The sequence below is a fragment of the Archocentrus centrarchus genome, chromosome 7, assembly GCF_007364275.1.
Source record: "Archocentrus centrarchus isolate MPI-CPG fArcCen1 chromosome 7, fArcCen1, whole genome shotgun sequence".
In the NCBI taxonomy this organism is placed as follows: Eukaryota; Metazoa; Chordata; class Actinopteri; order Cichliformes; family Cichlidae; genus Archocentrus; species Archocentrus centrarchus.
Window position 1 is genome coordinate 29784244 of NC_044352.1, and position 25090 is coordinate 29809333.

General features: G+C 40.8%; 2 protein-coding genes across 3 annotated transcripts in view; one reads left to right on the forward strand and one right to left on the reverse strand.

Annotated features, from left to right (window-relative positions):
* hdac7a (histone deacetylase 7a) overlaps positions 1-8234 on the forward strand; it is a 53344-nt gene extending 45110 nt beyond the window's left edge. For both annotated transcript variants that reach the window (XM_030734224.1, XM_030734225.1), the window contains exons 17-26: positions 71-178; positions 1219-1274; positions 1564-1651; positions 1771-1890; positions 1982-2079; positions 6107-6225; positions 6576-6709; positions 6950-7031; positions 7232-7370; positions 7483-8234. In XM_030734224.1, coding sequence (XP_030590084.1) covers positions 71-178; positions 1219-1274; positions 1564-1651; positions 1771-1890; positions 1982-2079; positions 6107-6225; positions 6576-6709; positions 6950-7031; positions 7232-7370; positions 7483-7525 — 987 coding nt within the window. In that variant the 3' untranslated portion in view covers positions 7526-8234. The remainder of the gene's footprint in view (positions 1-70; positions 179-1218; positions 1275-1563; positions 1652-1770; positions 1891-1981; positions 2080-6106; positions 6226-6575; positions 6710-6949; positions 7032-7231; positions 7371-7482) is intronic.
* A 5530-nt stretch (positions 8235-13764) lies between these two features.
* LOC115783123 (twist-related protein 2-like) lies at positions 13765-17644 on the reverse strand. Its single transcript, XM_030733787.1, has one exon. It carries the CDS (start codon positions 17143-17145, stop codon positions 16510-16512), a length of 636 nt encoding a protein of 211 aa, XP_030589647.1. The 5' UTR covers positions 17146-17644; the 3' UTR covers positions 13765-16509.
* Between the last annotated feature and the right edge of the window lie 7446 nt (positions 17645-25090).

Genomic DNA, 25090 nt, shown 5'->3' on the forward strand with positions numbered 1-25090 from the left:
TTAACTCAGCAACAGTGATGTGCACCGTGTAGATTTTAATGCGATCCATCATTTGTATTTTGATGAACAGGTTGATAACGACACCATTTGGAATGAGTCGCACACGTCCACGGCGTCACGCCTGGCAGCAGGAAGTGTCGTGGAGCTGGCGTTCAGAGTGGCCAAAGGAGAACTTAAGGTGAGAACGTAAACTGAGGAGTCATTCAGCGCTACGTGACAGACTGACCAAAGATGGAGATGAAGAGCATTGAGGCACTGAAGTAACGTACAGAGTACGATCAATAAAGTTGAAGTTTCAAAGCAGTTGTAATAATATGATGTAACGCTTGCCTATCAGGCTGCAACTGCTTCACCAAACGCCAAAGCATGTAATAGAATAAATGTATATATGATTTATATAATACCTCTCAGGGCCAAAAACAATTTAGACTTGTGTTTGAGGAGGTTAGTGCTTTGTTCCTATAAGTAAACGACTAGAAACAGCAACATAGATTTCAGCAGAGAAGCATGCCTCGGCCTCAGCCACTTCAAAAATGATTGGCTTTCTGAAAAAGAGCTTTTCTGTCATATTTTGGTGTAAATTGCCTTCCTCTTCCTCTTTGCACTTGCCGAAAGTCTGGGATAAAGATTAAAAAATAGGATTCTTTAAGAAAAAAAAGGAGGTTGAAATGGCAGGTTCAGTCCAAACAATTTAACACCACAAAGAAAATCCCAACCAAACAAACAAGAAAAGCTTATATGAAAGAAGGGAAACAGTAACACATCATCCTGACACAACCAGTACAGCCTCTCCACAAGCTCCACTCCATAAGCTATACATGCTCTGTTATTCATGCCACTTAACACACATAATTAGTATAATAATTTATGAATTTTCTGATGCACTACACCAGTCTGTTACAGTCTGTTAGCTTGTATATATTTACTGAGATTAAAGTCAAAAATCATGCTTAAATGAGACAAACTGCCAAGATTATATCAGCTGTTGGCATTAAAGTCACTTAATAAAAGATCAGAAACACAAGGAGCACTGATGTAAACAATCCTCCTGTAACATCTTTCCGTGAAGTTCAGTTAACTTGAAACCATCAGAGTTTTTGACAGTGGGATTCTACATTTTAGTGCAGTCTTTACTCCTGTGTAGGTTCTTAACAGCTCAGTTAAAGCTGCTCATTTTGAGTTAAAAACAAAATAATAGTGTCTTCCTCTTCTCCACAGAACGGCTTTGCTGTTGTCAGACCGCCGGGGCATCACGCAGATCCCTCCAATCCCATGTAAGTGTGCGTTTGTGTGAGTCAGGCTCAGTTTTCCTGTTCTTACTGCGCTGTCAGCACCTTCTCTGTGGATGATTGTGAAAGACAAAAAAAGTGACTAAAATAAAGAAGATTAATACCGGTGTTTTTTGTGTGTATATTGGAGAGCAGTCAGAGGCCTCCGTCATTGTATATAAACTTTTGTATAGTACTGAACACCTTAGGTGAATAAAGAAACATGGAAACAAATTCAGAATCAAGTCTTTATTTTCTTATGTCTTTAAACGTTGCCTCTGGTTCTCTCTGTTAGGGGTTTTTGTTACTTCAACTCTGTGGCTATAGCTGCTAAACAGCTGCAACACAAGCTCAGCGTCAGCAAGATCCTCATTGTCGACTGGGTAAGACGTCTTGTTAACTGTAACATCATTTACTCTGGTGAAGAGCCGCTATAATGTCCTAAGAACATGTCTGTGATAACTATTATACTAAACTAATCTCTCCTCGTCATCATGGACAGGATGTTCACCACGGTAACGGCACCCAGGAAGTGTTTTACAGCGACCCCAGCGTTCTCTACATCTCACTTCATCGTTACGACGACGGAAACTTTTTCCCTGGCAGTGGGTCTCCCGCTGAGGTGGGTGACATCCAGGACTCTTTGTTGCCTTTTTGAGAGCAGTGGCATCACAAAAGAATGACATCAATGCTTTTTGTTCCCTGGGGTTCAGGTTGGTTCGGGAGTTGGTGAGGGCTTTAATGTGAATGTGGCGTGGACGGGAGGACTGGACCCACCCATGGGAGATGCTGAATACCTCGCCGCATTCAGGTAGAACCAACTCCTGCTGTGTTTACAGCACAGCACAGCTAACAGTTAAAGTATAGAGACTGAAACCTCCCTTAAAGGTTCAGTTGGGTTTAAATAAGTCATATGATTCATATTATTTTTATTCAGTGAGCCCATGTGCCTTTCATGGACGTGTCTGCATTCACGTTACACAGAACATTCTTTAGTCACTCTTTGTCTTTATGTTGTGGCTCTGTGGGTTTGTTGTATGTTTTTTGTATGTTTGACAAAATTCTGAGAGATTACATTACATTAATAACTTTCCCATGAAGACTGGATAAAAAAATACGTCAAAGTGTAGAGAGAATGAACACGTATAGATCGTTTCTCTCTCTTTCTGCATGTTTTTGAAATGAGTCCAGTATATAATAAAAGCTGATTTAATTCATGTTGAATGAGTAAAAACTCATAACAGACAGGTTTATTGTCCCTGTAGTTTTTCCACCACCAGCGCTGAGTGATCAGGACGGTGCTATTTAGCGAAACTGTAATCAGACAATTTCGCTCGTTTCCTTTAGACTGAGCCACAACTGACATGCTGAAGCTGATCAGAGACTCAGCTTCGCATTACCTCTGACGTACTTCTTGCGTAATTAATAATCCTTGTCATTTGGAGAGCATATGCCTGGCGCTTCCTGTTTCCAATAACTTCAGATGGTTTACAGTAAATGGTCTCTAAGTCTTGTGTTTGACAGATTGCGGACTGTTACTTCCTACTGGTGGGTTGGATAATTGTCATTGGTGGGTGTTTAGCACCAATAAAGTTTCAGTCTTGTGGGCTCTTTGGTTGTCTGGTGCTTCCAGCCCCAAGGAAACACTGGCAACCATGTGGTTACTAGAAAACGGGCACAGTGGCAAAGTCACAGACGTAAGTGGGGGAACTGCATGTACATAAAGGTTTAAATCCAAATACTCAGGTTCAACATACTCATTGTGTTAGAGCATAAATATTATATCATTATAGCATTATTGAGGCAGCAGGTGTTGTGATTTGGCGCTATACAAATATTTCCCTATAATAAGAATTCAAAGTGTGGGGGGGTGAGAGTGGTGTCAAGCACCTCGGCAGCAAGTGGAAGAGACTTCGTGGCAGTGACGCCAATTTCGTCTATACTTACTTTTTACTTGTATGTTGGGGTAGAGTGCACCCACACACTGGTATTGAAACATGTCTAATATTCAGGGGAACTTATAATGAAGAGGAACATTTAGTACAGTATTGAATCCATCACATTTAAAGCTTGTGGTTCTGTTTTCTCATAATTTGCATTCAAATTTGGGGCTCCTGAAAATCAGAGCAGTGATGACTTCAGTGTTTGAAGAGCGTGATACCTCCCCTGACACTCAGCATGCTTTTGATTATTTGTGTTGTGTGGATGTAGAGAGGGATGTTTGTACCTTCTAGAGTGACATCATTATAAAATACTGGTCTCTTTTTCAAATTTAGAACAGATTTTGTATTTTTTTTTTATGAAGTATCACTAACAAAATTAAGTTGAAACAGTCTCTAAAGTAATCAGATCAAGATTAGTTGCAAGGATCACGCTGACTCATCTGCAGTGGACACAATAAAATTGCTTCAGACTATCATCTTTAGTGCATAACTCAGATCTGGACCTAATAGAACTTCCAAGTAATTTTCTATTTGTTTCAATCTGCCTGGAGCCCCATATAGAAAAAGATCACCACATCAAAGCTTTTTCAGATGATTGTCTGCTCACGGATACAAAATAAGACTGATATTAATATATGAGCTGAGTTAGGATTCATAGGTCGCAAGTTAAAAACCATGGGAGCTCACATTTCTTCCATCCAACTCATCAACCCATTCAAAGGTCTAAGAAGACAAGTACAGCGTTATAGATTTACTACATATATTTATCATTCATGTTATGATAATAAGTAATCGTTATTTAGCATTTTAGGCTAAACGAATCAGCCTGCATGTGTAAAATCAAGATGCGAGGTCATTTTTATGACAAGGTTCAGAATAAATAAATAACTGTGCTGGATTTCCTGAAGAGGATTAGCTGGAAATATTTTGAGCTGTTTTGAAAGGAAATTTCTGGATGTGTTTATAATTATTATTATGATTAGCCTGTAGGTCAGCATAATCCCTGTTTAAGCCCTAATGGGGGAGGTACTATGCCTAAAAAAAAAACTTTAAAAAAAACCCAGACTCCTCCACCACTCAGCCACTCAGCGCTGAAAGCACTATGAACCCACTTTGTAATTAATATAGTTTTTTTAAGCATCGAAGGGTAGGCGCTGTTTAATGGGACTCATTTTATGAGTTAAGTTTGTGAGTGCTTTAGCTGCAGATGAGGAGCTTTGTTGTATTTTCACCTTATCCTTCACTCTCACCCCCCCCTATTTTCCATCACCCCAACCCTCACCCACCACCGCCCAGCACACATTCTCGCCCTCTTCCTGTCCTCCCTTGATTGATCTTTAATAACCATCCCCTCCTCTCCCCAGTCCTCCCTCCCTCCTTTCTTCCATCTTTCCATTAGTTTGTCTGCAGTTTCTCTCTCTGGGGGGGAACATGGCAGTTTTAATGGCTCTACAGGGGAGGTGGGGTTGGGTTTTGCGGTCGGGTTTGTGGGGATGAGTGAGGAGTGTGCGCACGCTTTTGATTCATATCTGCATCATGTGTGATAAAGGTTAGGCCTGCTTTATGAATTGAAATTATTGTGTGAATCAAAGCACCACGGATGTGCGTTTGCATCAGTATGTGTGCATATTTGCATGTGCATGCTCATTTTGGAATGTGTTTGTTTTATCTCGGTGTCCTTATTTCTCTCTATGAGCTCATGTTGTCCATCTGCACGCAGTCATGTGAGCAGTATGTGTTTAGATATGTGCGCCTCCGTGTTTGTGTGTGTGTGTGTCTGTGTGTGCGTGTGCTTGAAGGGGAAGGAGGGAGGTCTCCAAAGTCCCCAGGCAGAATAATGAAGGTAAATGGATCCCAGATGGACTGTTTTTCCTCTTTTCTCTGTGTTGTCAATGACGTGAGGAGAGTGACAAGCCTCTAATGGGAAACAGACTCGCGCGCTGCAACTTTGAACTTCGCCGACAGCATCGAGTCGAGCCTCTCCCCGTCTCTGGACAGCACCACTTTCTTCCCTAACAACAATAGCATTAAGAACAATTTCATCTATCTGAAATCCACAAACGACTCCGCGAGTATAAGAGCCGACAAAACAATCTGACTTTGTTGAGCAGACTTGTGTTCCTTGAAGCTCTGCAGCTTCTCCCAAAGGGAAACAATAGTCCTTTGTCAGCTGTGCTTGAGCTGCTGAGTCTGGGATCAGCCAGTACATGGTTTCACTTGTCACGTTAATGACTTCTTTACATTTAATGGTAAATATTTGTCATGTGTCCAGTTTGGGCATGCCCAGCTTTTTTTGAAAACTGCTATATTTCACCGAGTGTGAGGGACGGGTCTTCATAAGCAGCCTAATGAAATGAACCCGCACTGAAGTGCTTCTATCAGCAACTTATTTAACCATTGAATCAGCTGAAAGAGAGGCTACAGCTGGCTGTTTTTTTTTTTTTTTTTTTTTACAGTCGTCCCAAGTTGACTTTGTGTAGTTCAAACATCTTAAAATGGTTAGCGGCGGCTTTGTGTTGATTTTTAAAATCTCCAGGTGCCATAAGTTGTCATGCACAGGAACTCTCCAATCCAAGGACTGACTAAACAGCCTGTGCTATTTTACAATTGCATTTCCTGTTCAACTTTATAATTAAGGCTCAAATGTGCACATCAGAATTTTTTTTTTTCTATGCCTGTGCAGCAATGTGCTTGTGACATGGTTAATGTTCTTCATAAACAATAGGTGCACGTCACAGCCAGGAAAGCCACACATAACTACATGGCAAAATTACACACTGACTTTATCCTTTGAAGACTGTTGTGTATCACCCTGTATTGGAAACCAGTAGAAACCCCTACAACTATCCCTTCCCAGTCCCTCGAAGTCACTGGGAGCTCTTTGTGTTCATACAGGTCTGTGGTGATGCCGATTGCCCAGGAGTTCTCTCCGGATGTAGTTCTGGTGTCAGCTGGGTTTGATGCCGCCGAGGGAAACCCCGCTCCTCTAGGAGGCTACAACGTCTCCGCTAAATGTGAGCACAGCTCCCTGCCACAGACTGCATTTGCTCTTTACCTCTGTCTTGTTTTTAGCAATAGACAATAACTGAAACTTTCCTTTAGGACCCCGAGTATCTAAAGATATTAACAGAATGTTAAAGCTGGTGTTTAGCATGAACCAAAGAGCAGGATTATTCCTTCTGCTGTGCCATGCTTCACCACTGATGTTACCATAATTACAGTAGTAGTAGTTACTATGTTGGTGTGGGAGGATCTGCATGATAAAAATATACATTTGTTTCTGTAGGCTATTGGAAATTATAGCATTTCACCTGCCAAGCCTTATTCTCATTTAATATTAACACGCCTGCGCTTTCTACTGTAGGTTTTGGCTTCCTGACCCGTCAGCTGATGTCTCTAGCAGGAGGGCGTCTGGTTTTGGCCCTTGAGGGAGGTCACGACCTCACAGCAATCTGTGATGCATCTGAAGCCTGTGTCAGTTCGCTCCTGGGCATACAGGTATTGCACGCTGGGTAATGGAGTTCTTGATAATGGATTAGATGTTTGTTTTAATTGTTTGTTTCCATTTAAACAAACATTGTGCTACATTTTGGAAGAAGTGTAGCAGCATCAGTGCTGAATATAAAATTGAATTTTTACTTGTAGAAATAATTATGGAAAATAATGTATGTGCTAAAGCTTTAAGAGAAATTAAATATTACCACGTTGGTTCTAATGGCCATGTTATGTTTCCTGTAGGAATCACTGCCCGAAGATGTTCTACTCCAGAAGCCCAACGCTAACGCAGTCCGCTCCCTGCAAACTGTTATACAGATACAAAGTGAGCAGCACCAATACTTTATTTATTTATTTTAGATTATTTTTGTTGGCTGAGTTCAGTTTTATTTCATCTTTTAAAAGATGTCATATTCATTCTCTTCTTCCCTGCCTTCTTATTTCAGTTGTAACACTTAACCTCTGGATATGACATTAAAACGAAAATAAGCTTGACATTTGCGTTATGTTTTGTGTGTGTTGCAGGTCAGTTCTGGCAGAACGTGAAGGCCTACAGCGGATCAGTGGGCCTGTCATACCTGGCTGCCCAGAGCAGAGACTGTGAGGAAACAGATGCTGTCAATGCTTTGGCCTCGCTCTCTGTTGGAGTCCTTTCAAACAAGAGGTACACTACATGCATTTATTAACACGCAGTCAGAAATCACACGTTGACCCTTCATATTGATGCAACCTCTCACAGATCTCTGCTCACATCTGTTGTTCACACTTTCCTCCAGCCTCCCTGATGAGCCAATGGAACATGACAGTGACTCCATGTAGGAGAGCCCAACCAATCACCTCGCAGAACTAGCAGAACATTCAGAAGCCTCAGACCTCCCGTGCTGTCATATGAGCATGAAAGGGACACATTTGTAAGGCCACTGAGCCCCAACCATTAGCCTTCTTCACACATACACAGACCAACCAAGACACAATGCTGAACCTCTACAGACCCGCCGTTATGAGCACCTCAATGCTGGTAACCACTCGGCTGAAGCCAGCAGCTCTACCTGCAGCTGAGAAACCTTCTGAAACCTCACCAAAGAGCAATACAAGTCGATTTGAATAGACTTCTCATGTCTTCTGACTGACATTAGACTGTGTGTGTGTGTGTGTGTATGTGTGTGTGGGTGTGTGTGTGTGCGCGCGCGCGCGCATTGTCAGGGTTCCAGTGCCACAGCCCTGTGACCACAGACCTTTGAGGAACACAAAAACTCAGACGTGGACTTCAGCTCTGAATCCTCTTGGAGCGCAATACACCAGCAGCTGTTTTTGTTGCCTTAACTTTGCCTTAAGACCAACATCAGAAGGAGACTTCGGATCATAAATTCTTTCTGCTACATTGCTCCTCATATCTGAGTTGAATGAACGGGATGAAAAACGATGCAGAATCAAACTACTGTATATCGTCAGTTGAAGGCATGTGTGCTTGATGGACAAGATGCAAAAATATCACCGTGAAGAAATGGCCCCATCATTATATATATATATACATATATATATATATATATATATATATATATATATATAAAACAGACATGGATGTTGTGCCTGTTTTAATGATGTCATTAATGTACAGTTTAACCACTAGAAGAAGACAACAAAGAAAAGAAGAGAAAACAAAGACACAAAATGGACAACTGTGGTTTAGTATAAACAAAGAGCGGACAGTTGTCCTTCGTTGTTTTATTGCACTGTTCATTCCATAATGTGAACCATAAGAAATTCCAAAGCTCTGGGAAAGAAAAAAAAAACTTCTCCTCTCTGTAGATAATTTAAATTTTTTTTTGGAAGATTTGGATGAAATGTTGTTTGCTATTTTTTTTTTCCCACTCTTCCTCTGAGATGTCTTATGTAGTCCCTGACTGACTGACTGTGGACACGTATGGGCTGAAATACTGTAGAGTTTTTATTTCCTATGAAGTTCATCTGAAAAGTAGGCAATATTTTAACAGCAGTATTATTATTCACTGCTGTTCAGTGTCTTACACTCACATGCGCATAAAAACCTACACACGCATACAACGCAATGATGAACCATCGATGTACCACTAGTATTCAATACTGTGTATTATTGTTTATATTTGAGACTAAAGGAGTGTTCATTCCACCATGGCACCACTGAGGACCATTGTATTGTTCTATTAAAGTAGCAATACTGTTAATGCACTTAAAGGACACCCAAAGAAAACTGCCTTAAAACAGCCTGCACCCGGTGATGGGGAATGTGTTGAAGCACCACGAGGGACCAGTGTGGATACTGCCCCTAGAGTGACTCGACGTTTATGAAACAATGTTTTTACCTGTGGATTTAGGTGAGCATCACATATGCAGTCTTTTGTAAACCATTTGATTTGGTTGATGAGTACAGCGACCTTTTTTGTTTTGTTTTGTTTTTTAATGAATTTTTGGTTCGTTATCGAGAATCAGTCCCCGTCTAATTAAGGAGACGAATGCTTTGTAGAAGTGAACTTCCATGTGAGAGTCTTACCTGTAATTGCTTTTATTAACTGTTATCATGCAATCACCCCAGACGGTCAGTCTGTCAGCTAAGCTGATGTTTGTAATAGACGTTGTGTTGTCAATCATTTGAAGTATTTTTGGCTGCCCTCTTGAGGAGGCGCGTAAGGGCTCTGCATTCCTGATAGTTTGGAGGTTATTGTGTAGCTAAATCCGGGTTGTATTTTCCCTCTCATACAAGGTTTGACCAGTTCCACATTTTAATGACCAGTGCTAATGTTTTTAGATTTGAGCTTTTGAAGGTTGAGTGTCATCTGTGGCCATAAAAAAAAAAAAGTTTGGATCTCTGTTAGCACAGGGTAAAACTGCTGAAATTCTTAGTTGGCCAGTCATTCTCTGGCTTTGTCTTAAAGTTTTCTTCATGCTTTCCTTAAATCCGTGATTTGATTGGTTGAACAGCACAATTTGATTTCCAACCTTTCTTAGATCTTTCTGGCGTTTATAAGTAAATTTAAAATGGCTGAACAAAGTATTATCATTTTTGCATTCAGGTAGAAAACTGTACAGGTGTTTGTTTTGATCAGACCCTGGGCGCTCTCTGCCCAGCAGGAGGCCTCAGAGCTTTTACCTTAATCAAAAGTTACAGTAGACACCAAAATGTAAGATTATTTTTTTCAATGTTGCTGCAGTACTAACGTATCCCAACAGGAATTATTGAGAAAATGTCACATGGAGGATTGTTGTTCTCTAACGACTGCAGCTGGTATGTCTTTGTCTTTCTCTTGTAGTGTTGTTCATAATATTCTTAGCAGCAGGTGACAGCATTTAAACATTATGCTGCTGTCTTTCTTAAGCAGCATGCCCGACAGGTGCATGTGGTGTTTATGAAGTAAATGTTATCCAATGTGTGTGAGTGAGTGTGAGAGAGTGTGTTGTTATGGCATGCACACTAGTACATAATGTGCAAGCATTTGCAAGTGTTAAACTGCTTGTTTGTGATTCTGTAAATGACCTCTCTTGTATTATACTCCCAAGTGTTTTTTTTTTTCCCTTTTTTTTTGTCTTACGTAGAGGCCAGTATTGCCTCAGCTCTTAATTCCCTTTATTACTGATGGAATTTGTAACTTCTTCTTAAAGAAAGACACTGTAAATAGTAACTCCAAGACCAAAATACACGTTGCACATGTGCCTTGATGCATTCAGTAGTATGTGTATTGGTAACTCTTAACTAACTGGACTTACAGTAACTCTGTATCTCTAAACATGACATTGAAATCTTTGTTTCATGCTATTCTTTATTATTTACTTATATGTTATTTTTCTTACATTTCCTACCATTTGTATGTATAGAAAGATTGTCTATTTTGTAGTTTTGTCTTTTCCTCTTGATTAAAAAAGCGTTTCCAGCATAAGTCCATTTTTTTTCTTGTCTTTTTGTCTGAGCGTTATATTTTGTGCAGACATTAACACGATGGCAGTGTTCACTATGCTGAGTCAGAAAATTAAATGCAAAAAAGAGGTTATGCCTATAAATATAGGCAATATTTACAAGTTCTCTTCTGAAAAGTTAATATGTATAATCACTAAATGATAAAACAAAAACAAGCAAATCACAAGCATACCATGCTAGTTTATTCTGCAAGCTGGTAGAACTCTTTCCAACTCTTCTGGGAAGGCTTTCCACAAGGTTTAGGAGTATTTCTGGGAATTTTTGATCATTCTTCCAGAGACGCATTTGTGAGGTCAGACACTGATGGATGAGAAGGCCTGGCTCGCTGTCTCCGCTCTAATTCATCCCAAAGGTGTTCTATCGGGTTGAGGTCAGGACTCTGTGCAGGCCAGTCAAGTTCTTCCACACTAAACTCACTCATCCATGTCTTTATGGATCTTGCTTTGTGCCGTCATGTTGGAACAGGAAGGGGCCATCCCCAAACTGTTTCCACAAAGGCGGAAGCATGAAATTGTCCCGAATATCTTGTATGCTGAAGCATTAAGAGTTCCTTTCACTCTGGGGCCAAGCCCAGACTCATCCATCAGATTCCCAGACGGAGAAGTGTGATTCATCACTCCAGAGAACACGTCCCCACTGCTCTAGAGTCCAGCGGCAGCGTGCTTTACACCACCGCATCCAACGTTTTGCATTGCGCTTGGTGATGTAGGGCTGGGATGCAGCTGCTCGGCCATGGAAACCCATTCCATGAAGCTCTCTACACACTGTTCTTGAACTAATCTGAAGGTCACATGAACGTCTTTTGTCCTGTCTTCTCAGCCCCAATCGGTCTCAGCAGATGACTGCCCCTCCCTAAGCCCGGCTTTGCTGGAGGTTTCTTCCTGTTAGCTTTTCCTTCCCACTGTCACCAATTGCTGTTGGATGGATGAGAGAATACTTTTGGTAATTTAGTGTAGTTTCTTGGTATGAAAAGTGAAGACAATATAGAAGTGCCTTAAGCTTGCATTCTTTCAACAACCAGCAGAGGGCAACTTAATGACCTTTGAGGTCCCTTGACTACTAACTCAGTGAACACTTTCCTTAGTGTTCATTAGTTTGTGCCCTATCTAGTTTCAGGTATCACAGAATATATTGTGATGTTTGCTTTGTAAATTATGGTCTCCATTAGCAAGTAAAAAAAAGCTGGATAAGGCAGGCTATGCTTTACCATGTGAATGTCACCCATGAGCCTGTATTGTCCCATGGTCACCACCAAGATGACAGTGAAAACACTTAACTCGAGATGCAGGAGACTTAAAAAAAATACTCATTCACTTAGTTTTAATTCATACCTTTCAAATAGTTGCCACACCCTACCTCCAGTGGCTTTGCACCCAACTGCTGGAGAACTGCTGTTCCTCCAGCTGCAAAATGATCCTGGCTCTCAATAAAGTGTAATTTTTAAAAGCTCAGTTTTACAGCATTAAAACACTTATTTAAAGCCTGACACAAAGAAACAATTTGGACTTCTATGAATAGTTTCCCACTTCATAACAACTCTGGTGGGGTGATTTATTTTTCTTCTTTATAATTCACCCACTTTAGTACTGGAGTTAAGGACATGGCTCCCACAGAGCCGACTGCCAGGCCTCACATCCTCTGAACCTTAACACTGTATGTGTGCTGTTGGTGCCCTTTGGAGCATTTTTAATTGATTGCTATCAGAGGTTGCTAGCATTAGCTCATAACTTTGCAGTTCACCTGTTCATCCAAATACAGTCCGTTCCGCCTCCATAAAACCAACATGGTGGCTGCTAACAGGCTAACACTGAAGCTTCAAAATGTAGTGTCCAGATCTAGCGGGTAGCCATGGTAGCTACATCATGGTAGCTATGTCCATCTTTTATATTGTCTATTATTCAACCTCAAGTGTTGAAGCAACACACATGTGAATCCTCCATGGATTCTCCTGCTACTGAAAAGGTCCTGTGTGCTTTGAAATCATGTGAAGAAGGGAAAAAAAAATTCACAGACCCAGAATCAAGTACGCTAGCTTCATGCCAGGGTTAGGAACTCATCCCAGGGTTGTGTGGCAGCAGAATTTGACAGAAATAACAAGACAGCATGGACTCATCCTGCCTTGCTTCAGTGTTTCAGGCTGCTGCTGGGGGTGTAATGGTGTGGGAGATATATTCTTTGCCTGAGTATTGTTGTAGCCCATCTCCATCCCTTTATGACCACAGTGTACCCATCTTCTGATGTCCGCTTCCAGCAAGAGACCACACCATGTCATAAAGTTCAAGTCATCTCAAACTGGTTTCTCGAACAAGACAATGAACTCATCAGATCTCAATCCAACAGAGCACCTCTAGGATGTGGTGGAACGGGAGATTCGCAAACAACAAATCTGCAGCAACTGTGTGATGCTATGATGTCAAAATGGACCAAAATCTCTGAGGATTTTTTTCAGGCACCTTGTTGAATCTGTGCCAAGAAGAAGACGACCATTTGGAAAGCAAAATGGGGTCCAAGCTGGTGTACCTAAAGTGTAGGTACTATGTATACCTAAGTAACTGGTGAGTGTATTTATGTCATGTCAAAATCATTTGTGTTTAATTTTTCTGCAGAGCCACACCATATGAGAATCTGTGAATCAGGATGCTACACATCTTAGCAGACAGACATCAATAGACAAATAATCAGGTTATTCTAATTTCATACGGGTTTCATAACAGCAGTTGTGTTTCGGTGCATTAACTGCACTAAGTGCTTTGTTTTCCCATCACTGGCCAGTCTTTAGAGGGGTGATGTAAACAAGTGCAATTGGCTCAGTACTCTGCTGAACTTTAGTTACAAAAAATATACAACATATATACGTATATGACAAGTGGCTGTAATATATCACACATTCTTACATATAAATGAAACTGTCTAACAGTGTGTACATGTAGACCAGAAACAAGATTTTAAAGAATGCACCACTTTGTCTTTTTTTTTTCTGCATCATGTACGCTACTTTTTAATACTTTGTACTTTTGCCTCATTTTCATGTCAGTTTACAGGTGACATTTACAGTCCATGAGTTTTGCGTGCAACTTCTTCAGTTTGTTTTGAACAGTTTACTTTCCAATTTTAAACCTTTTTTTTTTTTAAATATAAAAAGAGCATAAAACAAACAACAAAACAAACATATTCTTACCTTGTTGTATAAAAGTTTTAATGATTAAGCTCTTGTTAAATCATCAGGATACAAAACAGTAAATCTAATGACCACTGCAGCACAACTGGAATGATAAAGCCGTAAGTTATAATTTAGGTCTAAACATACTATAAATATTCCCAGAGCCCTTAATTGCACTTTAACTTGTTCTTTTTGGAAGAATTAAGTGTTCCTGACCAGGCAGAGGCACACAGACCTCGTTAAAAAAAGAAAGCAGGGGGAGGAAGGAGGAAGGGAAAGCAATGGAGACACTTTAACAAGAGAGACAGGAGACAAAGAAGGCGTGGTGGCCGCATAAATCTTTGCCCCAATCACTGAAAACAAGAACTTCAAGACGGTTTTGCAGATAGTTTTATTTTTCAGGGGTTTTCTGCCTATGATATGTACAGTTTACAAAGTCATACTGCATCAGTGCCACCACGCTTTTGTGAAGCATCACACTGTACATACTTCAAGTAAATCCTCATAAAACCAAAGCCTGACTCTGAAGTCTGAGAAGTGCACGGGAGATGCCTACACTAATCTCCTCGCTTCAGCAACAGTGATGGCTATGATAGTCATTTCTTTAAAACACTATACAGGGGGAAATGGTGCAGAAATGGTCTCAGACAATGACAGCACTTTTAATGTATAGCTGATCCTCTTTTCCCACATTAATCTGCAGCCTGACATGCAAAGCGCATATGATTAGTCTAGCAGAAACGAGAACAAGGAGCAGGTCAGAGATTTACAAGGAAGATCACAGTCACTTTATTCAGCAGCTGGACAAAGACATATTACTGCTGTAACCACTTGTATGCTGGACGTCGGGTAACAATGGCATTAACAACAGCGTGTAATTATATGTTATTCTAAGGTAACTCAAGTGGCAGATGAGTCATTTTTGGCTAGTTAAAAAAAACTTTAAAATTTTCATTTGTAACATGAAATTTCAGAATAGAGCTTGACTTAAATGAGAAAGAAGAGAATACGCAGGGACATGCAAGCCTCACCTCACTCATTTTATATATAAAATGCACAGGGGCTGCTTTTTCTGTGTTGGCCCACAACTGGATTCTTTCTAAATGTCAAGTGTCTTCTAACATGTCAGTGAAGTCGTGCCTTCTGAGGCCGCACTGTGCTGACTGTGGGGCTCAGCAAAAATCTCCATAAGTCTTTAAAAGAGCTGGAAACATTAGCTACCTCCCCGGGACATTCTAATGATAGGTTGCTGGTCTTTGTGCATTTTGGCAGCGAAGGGAGAAATGGATTGTCATGGATGTGCACTGAGGCCAAACAGCATGCCAATCCCGTTCTCTTTGGAGTTTAGTTGTTTATGTGAAATAAGTCTAAACCCTGCATGTAATGTTTGCTGCTGCAGAGAAAACAAAACCCCACAATAATACAAAGAAAGGTATATGATTTGGTAATGATATTGACTCAAACAGTGGAGCCAATGTATTCAAAAAGCTTTTTTCTTTAAGTGCACAGTTGCACGTGCACAGCTACACCTATGCATACGTGCACATTTGCCTGTATAAATCAGCTCTCACCTCCTCCATCACTACCAGTGGTTTATGGGAGCCCAGCGGGGAGCCACATCAGCCTCCCCTTTGATGGTGACACACATGATTCATGGCTCTCAGAGACCGTTTGTTTTCATTACGCCTCCTCGTCAGCTCGCTGTAGCTGTATCACGGTTTCGTGCAACGCAAGCAAATTCAGGCCAGAATGAGAGGAAAGAATTTTGAGAGGAGAGTTTTTTTGGCACGGGAAGAAACAAAGGGGCTTGGTTTTTGGTACGGACAAGAAACTTAAGGCAGGACGACGGACGCCCGTGGCTGCTTTTTTTCCCCCCACTTTTGCTTAGGTTCAGAGGTAGTCAGGGATTCATAAAATGTCAGAGTCTTGGAAAAGCAGGAGCTCAATTGTGTATTTGCAGTTCTTTCTTTCTTATCAGTCCTCTGCTCTGTGCTTTACATATTACACAACACTTAATACATTTTCTATCTTAAAGCAGACAAAGTTAAATAAAAAGTGGCTCATTGTATGTATACCTATGTTTATGATGATGATGTTATTAATGATAATGATAATACTGATCTTAGTTAAGGTGACAGAATCAGGGGTGCTGATAATGATGAAACCGGTTGCTTTAGTACCTGAGAAAGCTGATGGGTCAGAGGGCTTCAGCAGAATTAGCGGTGCTGTTGATGAAGAGGCAAAGGCAAACGAGTTCTTAACCATCAGCTTGATGAAGTGAATGAATATTAAATGAAAAGCGGCTGCTTTTGTCTCTCACCTGTCCTGCCCTCCACTGTGATTTATGTAAACAAAATACACATATCGTTAATAGAAAAAAATCCCTAAGCTAGCAGTCCCTGCTGCGCTTCTTGAACTCTGTCATTTGCACTTGAGAGCAGCAGCAGCTGCTTTGGGAAAAGCAAACAAGTGGAATGACAATAATCCCCAGTTACATCTCATATGTAGCAACGACTTGGATCAAACAAATGTTCCTACGAATGCTTCCTCTCATCGAGTGTCACGTAGTCTTTTCTTTGAGGCGACCAGATCGCAACTGAGGTGTCAAACAGTGTGAGTCCGCTGGTGAGCAGACACACTTTAGACATCTCTTCAGCCCGTTTGCATTCATTCTTTGTAGGTTTCCAGACGGGGCTAGTGACCAGCAGACATGGTCGACCAGGCTCCCTCCATCCTCCAGACAGAGAAGGCATAGCTCAGTCTCTCATGAGCCAGGTAATTACATCCCGCCAGCTTGGTGTCCATCTCGTCGCTCTGCAGAACCTGGTACAGAAAGTCAATGTAGCGTGATGCCAGCTTAAGGGTCTGGATCTTGCTCAGTTTGTCAGAAGGGAGCGTTGGGATTATCTTACGCAGTGAGGCAAAAGCTTCATTCAGAGATCGTGTCCGCTGGCGCTCCCGGATGTTGGCAATTGCCCGCTGGGCATGTGGGTCCTCGAGGCTGGATGAAAGATCTTCAGGGCTAGGACCAGGGACAGGAGAAAGGGACAGTGGGCGATGCTGAGGACTCCTCTTGAGTTTTTTAGGTCCAGCTGGATTGTAGATCTGGATGTCATCTCCTGGCTTGACTTCGCCGTCGTCTGCTGATGTGGTGGGTGTAATTGCAGAAATGTGATCCTCCATTTGTGCACCCATCTGCCGTTTATGCCCGGTTATCCCCGGTGTTGCAACTACAACAGGACAGGCATTAGAAAGCGGTCTTTTGTTGTTCTCCTTGCTGGAAACCACCCCTCCCTCAGGATGGTCATTTGACTGCTCCTCCTCTCTCATGCTTGGCCACGTTTTTCTTCTGTCTCCTCTTTCTTTATTTGACTGAATTTGACTCTGAATTTGTCTCTCCTAATGTCTCTCGCCACTCCCCTGTCCCCCGTGACAGCAGCCCCCCCCCACTCTGATCACCTTCAGGAACTCCCTCAGCTCAGTTGTGGGTTTCTCTGACCTTCTGCTGTGTTGTTTTTCTTCTTCAACCAACCTTTGTCATATCCAAACATGCCAAACCCAAACAAGTGAGTAATGAGCGCTCACTTTTGGATTGCCACTATCCTCCTTTATCCACACACGTGGAAACCCGTTAAAGATCTCTTCCTGTTCTCGGTGAGTGAACACTGCATCGGAAAACCAGACTGCTCTCACGTCCCACTCCCACTGCAGCATGTGAAACAACGGGAAGTCCAATCTGACTTTTTAAAGCAAAGGGAACATGAAGCTTTCAGTTGCCCACCCATCTGACTCACCGATTGGTCCAAAAAGGCTTTTTCTTTTGGACAGCCGAGCACAAGACACCAGAAGGACTGAATCCTAAGCGATTGGTCCGATCAAAGGGATGAGGCGGAGACAAAGGTGTGCCATACAACCAACTGAAACGAATCGTTCTGACGTTCCTTGTCCTAGAAGTTGCCCAAGTTTATAGGTTCCAGATTTCCTCTAAAGCGAGTCATTACCATCCCCCGCCTCTCGCAGCCTGTTCTCTGTCATCTCTTCTTAACAGTTCAGTACAGTCATCCATTGCCTTCAATATAATTCAGAGAAAAGAAAAACAAACACATTAAAAAGGAAGCTCCACCACTGTTTGTGTCTGATTTGAAAGTTGGGCAAAGTTCATCTACATTTTTCTGCAGTAGGGTAGTTCTTTCTGCTCTATAAACAATGAAATATGGAGATTTTTTTTTTAAACACATTCCAAGCTGATGGAGTAACAGTTAAAACTTGGTGGGAAAAAAGTTAAATTTCTGTGTGGAAAAATAATGCAATTTGTTGCAATTTTGGCAGGATGTGATTATATAATACTTATAAAAATACATTTAAAAAATACAATAAACACGGTAACACAGTTCCTCTAATAAGGCACTATTACTCACCGTATGAATTACAAAAAAAAAAAATCAAGATCACTTGCATAAACAACTGATACATTTCCTTACAACACTAAAGGAATTACCACAGAAGGTTCTTGTTTTTGAGACAACAAATACTGTTTTATTTTAATGGCAGTGTCTTGGCTGTAGTTGCTAAGCACAGACCTGGAGGGAGGAAAGCGCTGGCATTCAGTCAGCACTGAGGTCTAATCGCAGCATTAAGGAAAGAATGAGTTCTGTGAATCAGAGGCAGGCCTGTGGGACATTTTGTTACTTTCAACTGTGCTACGACATGAACTGGTCCAGATCCAATGTGGACTTTGCTCTCCAAATTTCTGGGTGAGCCTCCAGTCCAGCATGGCCCACAGCCACACCCTGACAAGAGAAGAGTCTATTGTTAGCAATTTTGCATTTCAGAGGAAAGATGCTTCCCCCTGATGAAAATACTTGGTTCAAGATCACACTCACAGTTAGGACACAGAACTGGAAAATCTCAGCAGTCTCCCCACTGACTTAACTCAAGTCCACAGTAAGAAGAGAAACCTCTATTGTCCGACAACAAATGATGTCATTTCTCCTGTGCACACACCACTGCTCAGCATCATGTATCATAGTGTCCATGCAGTCCTGTGAAAAACTTAACTACACCCCTACCGCTTCCATGGGAATTAGGAGGGTAAGTAGCAGCATTTAATTAATTAACTGGTCATCAGCAATTATTTTCAACACAATGCCACAGTCTTACAAACAACAACAAATTACCCCCAACTGTGTAACGCTCAGACAAACTGCAAAAAACCAAAGAGCTACATCTGAGACTCTACAGGTCATACACATTATGGTCACAGAGATATTTGGCCATAATGCGCAGTGCCATGTTTTGAAACCTAAACACAGCATATCAGCACAAACACGTCATACCAAATGTGAAGAAGAACGGTGGTGATTTGGGTTTGTTTTGATGCCACAGGACTGGGCAGTCATTGAGTCCACTGTGAACTCCTCTGTATACCAAAGTATTCTAGAGTCAAATGCGAGGCCATCTCTCTGACAGGCAAAGCTTGGCCTAACTGGGTTGAGCAGCAGGACAGTGATCCCAAGAACAGCAGCAAAGCTACAACAAAAAGGCTGAAAAACAAAAGAATCAAGGTGCTGCAATGATCCAAAGTCCAGACCTCGACCTGACTGACATGCTGTAGCAGGACCTTCAGAGAGCTGTGCATAAAGAGATGCCCACAAACCTCAATGAAGTGAAGCAACATTATAAAGAAGAGTGGGCCAGTGTTCCTCCACGATGATGTGAGAGACTGATAAAGACATACAGAAAATTATTACTTCATGTTATTGCTGCTAAAAGCAGCTCTACAAACGACTGAATCATGACTGACTTTATTTTTTTTTTTTTTTTGCGGGACTCCATTAACTAATGCTAATGGCTGCTCTTGGCAATTTTGTGTTGCACTTAACGTATCATGTCCTACTATAATACAGCAGTGCAAGACCTTTTCAGTTCCACTAAACTTTCCTAAATATGTAATATTTAATATGTAATATATCTAAATGGGTATTGATTCCTTTCTCCTAAAATTTCATGTAATTTTTTTTCTAGAGGCACCTGCATTTGATGATGAATTTGAACCTAAAAGTTGCTGCTGTGCAATACGGTGGTGCACGGTGGCTCAGTGGTTAGTACTGCTGCCTCACAGTTAGAATAACATCTGGAAGGTCTGGGTTTGATTCCACCTTGGCCCAGGCCTCTCCTTTGCTTGTGTAGAAGGAGAGGCCTGCTTTTGTCTCCCACATTCCAAAGACATGCACTTACTGGGGTTAGGTTAATTGGCTACCATAGGAGTGAATGTGAGTGTGAAAGGTTGTCTGTTTCTCTATGTTAGCCCTGCGACAACCTGTTCAGGGTGTACCCTGCCTCTCGCCCTATGACAGCTGGGATTGGCTCCACGTGGCACCTGATCTTTCCAGTTTGTGTAAAGGAAGGGTCAAAAGCCCTATTCTATAATACTGTATCTATGCCAGAGGTTTCTGTGTTAGCCAGCTAACACAGAAACCTCTGTCTGTGTTAAGCTCTGATACATTGTTGTTAAATTTAGCTTCCATAAACACTCATCTGCTGCCAAACTGGCTGAATCCTTTTCATCTTCTTCTTTCTAAACATCAGACCATGCATCCTCTGTGTGGGCGATGGGTGACACCTGTAATGGATCACAACAATTTACATATCATCACTCACTTGAAGCTGTTCTTTGCTTGCTGAAAATAAATAACTCCAAGCTACAGGAGTGATGGAAATTAATATCAGGCCTTAATGTAAACACATATAAATTGGGACAGGGTTAATGGGGAGGGGCAGATCAGGTCCACAATGCTTCAGCTTGTACGGGAAGGCCTCCCAGAGGCTGTGTATGGAAAAAGAAAAAAGAGCGGCGTACCTCGTCTGTTTGAACTGCATGCTCAAATGAGGACTTAGCATAAATATTTTCACCAACAGAAATGGAGGAATGTTATCACATGCAGAGCTAGTGTATACAGACACACACGTGGCACACACGTTTGAAAAACCATGGTGGTTATTGTGGAATGTGGAGTCATAAAAATAACGAAGACGAACTATATACTGTGAATAAAACTGTAGCATTACATGTACTGTATTTACTGTAGCAGTAATACTGTACATGCGACAGGTACGACTGAACAGTTTGGCTTCCAAACTCAGCCGTGTGTTCACGATTCACATTAGGGCTGCAACAACTCATTGAAAACCATGAATAACTTGATTACTAAAACGTCTTGATGTACCTTCTTTGCTTCAATACTCTGTTTAATCAATGACTCAACTGTCACCATATTAAGTGTGAGCGTTTCACCCACCTTTGCGACTAAAAATAGATCTACAATAGAAATGTATTTAGGAGACGTGTTACACCAATAAGCCCAAACAGCCCCGTTTTCTCAACAAAAAGACTGATAAACACAACAGCAGCAGTGAAGATGACGATGTTACAGTGTGGACCCTCTGAGAGCACCGGGGGCTTTTATAAAACATGACGGTGTTACAGTCAGTATAGTTATAGTGTACTCTGCTGCAGCACTGGCACATCCCACATCTCTGGGAGCGGAATACCACTGGCCACTTTAGGATTTCGGCATCTCTCCAGACAGTGAGCGCAGGTTGAGTGAAAGAGAAGTGTCAAAAACAGAAGCACTCGTTACTCCAACTGCCATAAAAACCTTTACAAGGTCTTCCTGAGTTAAATATAGAAGTCATTAGCAGGACTCTGGAGAACTTGACTGCATACTGAGGAGGTAATTCAGCCATTTGATTCAGGTGTGTTGGATCAGGGACACATCTACAACCTGCAGGACACCGGCCCTCGAGGCCTGTGTCAGGTACCCCTGCCTTAAAGGCACACTGTGTAAAATGTAACCACTAGATGTCGGTAGATTACACCTCCCCCATGCATAATCCTAGTGATGGTGGCCGCTGTTTATTTATAATGTATGTAGGCTGTCAGTGTGCCAGGTATCCATGTCTACTCTGGAGGAGGCTGTAAAACTTTGTGAGTCAGTGAAGTTTGCTTCTGTCTGATGACAGCGATACTGAGGTGAGTTGTTGAGGATTTCCTGAACTTTATCAGAGGGAAGGTGTGATTTGCTGTTCTTTGGCCGGCTCGTTGTCAGCTGTCTGGAGTCGGTAGAGTCGCGTGTCTGATCTGCTGAAAATAAGTAATTGTGGCAATATCAGAAATAAATAAGTCTGTTTATGTACAATGTCATGTGTTAGAGTCCTGAATTCAGTGTCTGAGTGATGAGTGACCAAAAAAGGAAAAAGTTTTAATGAATGAAAGATACTGACAAGATTTGGCATCTCAAATCTTTAGTTCATTAATGCTACAGATCTATTTGAAAATGTTAAGCTACACATGTTAGATCAACATGGTCTACAATATCTCCATCAAATGATCTATCATTAGCTATAAATTAATAATAATTTAGCTCATGTGCCATACCTTCCCCACTTATCAAACACGTGTCCAAACTGCCTGCAGATGGTTGCAGCCAATTTTCCAAAAGTGTTTCAGTAAAAGTCGGTGAAAAACATTTGAAATTTGAAAGCGTTCTCGCACAGTTTGCCCCAAGAGGCATTAGTTAGTGTGACCTATAAAGTCACTTTGCTAGTATCTAAAGAAAAAATGTTAATATAAGAGCCTTTTTCTTTGAAACTGAAGCCAAAGTATATGCCATAAAATACACTTACCTGAGTCAGACTGACCTGTACTTCATGAAGCAGCTCACAGATTCATCAGAGATTAAACATGGCTTGCAGCTATATAAAGAAAACACAACTCCCGCTGGTTACTTTGTCTCTATACAGTGTGAGAGGCCTGTCACACTGTTCAGTGCTTTTGAGAGACCCTGTTCAAAACTGGAAATTCTTGACTGGAAAAATTCATCAGCTCCTATGATAAAGGTTACACACCATGGGAAATTTCTCTCTTTTATTTTTATTTTTTTGAATAGTACCCACAATTCATTAGGGCCTGAAGTTTTTTGTTTTTTTTTTTTAAAAAAAAGCTTATTAAGATTAATTTGCTCAGTAGCTTACTAATTGTCACTGCAATGCTGAGTTTGGTGTATTGTAATTATAAATTTTAAAAAATTGTGTCTGAGAAGCTTCAGAGAAGATATACTATTTCAAGGTGTTAAAGACATGTTATATGAAGGTTAAGAAAATGACAGTAATCTACTTTAATATATGCAGTTTACATAGAGCTGACATGATTACGGTCTTCCAGGTTGTTCAGAGAATCTTGTATGATGTCACAGTGCAGCCATAGACTGTAATCTACTTTAAAAAAAAAAAAAAAAGGGAAGTCCTCTTGAAACTTTTCCCTAACATGAAAAATTTAACATCTTTTTTCACATCTACTATGTCATTAAAGCATGGAAAACATAAAATGAATTATGTTCTGTTTTACTGTTTTCTGTTGCTCCTGGAGAGGCTGGTGTGGAAAATATGTATTCTGTATCAGTGCTTTCAGTGGAGTTCTATGAACTGTACAATACTAATCACTCAATAACTGAAATATTTTAAATTCATCTCCCTTGCAGACTGCAGTTTGTCAGTATCGCAGTGGTAGGGAGTTATGCAAACTGCCACTTTACCTTCTTTAAGTGTACTTTAAAAATCTTTCCAAACACACGTTACCTGCAACATTTGACCGACAGTGATGGAGATTTCAGCAATCACCTGGACTTCTCTCAGAGGATTCTACAGTTTTATAATGTGTTACCCTATTAATGTTTTCTTTGTGCTGATCAGCCACCCTGCCCACTTTCAGCTTGTTATACTTCAGGGCTTAACATCTGTGATTATGCAGTTACACTGGCTAAACAGAAGGGGGCAGCATCCACGTGGATACAAAGTTGGGCCTAAACCATCTCTGAAGCTTTCAGTGAGAGAAGCATTTCTAATTTTCCTGAGAACATCCAGCTCATCACATAGCCATAGGTGACTGTAGAGAAACTAACCAAGTACATTTACATTTAATCCGATACTTTTGATCTAGCCTTAATGCTGCTCAACAAGATGATCTGCTTGTAATCCACGTGCATTTACTTTTACTGATGTCAAACTGAATGCAAAACTTTCATGAATAAATGAATGATTTAGTTTTCTCGCTTGTGTATTATGAGGTCTCAGTGAGATTAGTAAGACTTTTTACTGCCATATAAGCAAAATTGTAAATTAGACAGTAAATAAGTAAATAATGTTTATTTATATGCTGCTTTTCGCAGCAGTCAGAAAGTGATGTGCAAAAGCCAACACAAAACTAGAATTAAAAGTAACAGAAAATTAAAAGAAAGAGTACTAAAATAAAAAGGAAATGGAAATGTAGATACAAAAACAAGGACTAAATGTCAAAATATTACACCGTAAAGCACACACTAAATTTAAAAAGTAGTATATAAACAAAAAATAACACCCTGTATGAAATCCATAGACTAGCTTCCTCCTCTAGCCATTTACAATAAAAGACATTTTTTCTATGCTGTGTGCTTGAAAAAGTAAGTTTCTGGATTGCTTTATTATATTGATCAATAGACCAAGGTAGGGTTGAGTGTAGCACCAAGACTTGACTGTGATCTGTATCACTGTACAGTCTTAAGCTTACAATATAAAGCACCTTGAGGTGAATGTAGCTGTGATTTGGCACTATATAAATAACACTGAATTGATTTGATTGATTAATTGGTTCACTGAGTCATAAAATACCCTTTAAATTACAACAGGCCTGCTGGCAAACATGTCTGGGACACGCTGGTGATGACATACAATAATGGAAATTAGGATGCCCATCAGTAATGTGCCACTTGCATTAAAAAACAGCAATGCACATGTTTGACGTGCGAACTGACAAACTTGAAACGATTCTCCCTTCAGCGTCTGTCAGTATCTTCACAAGATCTTATGTGGTGTCCTTTTAGGATACAGTACCTGCAGTTCTCGGTTATTTTGGAAACATTTGGACTCGCCACTTCGAAATGGCTGGATGGCTAATTTTAGAGTTAGCTCTTTTGCTCAAAGTGTTCTCCCAAATCACCTTTTCTCAGCAGATGACATTAATATTTCAGTGGAAAAGTTTTGTTGTTGAGATGATAGTCACGCATGTTTCTCCCTGCAGTTTTTACACTCAGCTGGATATTTCAGTGAATATGAGCTTATGATGAGCACATTCAACTTTTTTAAACTTCTAAATTTCTTAAACTCTTTATGCACTGTGGAACTTCAAAAGGAAACTAAAGCTGAAAGCAGTTCATTCCCCAAAATGGATTCTCTTATACAT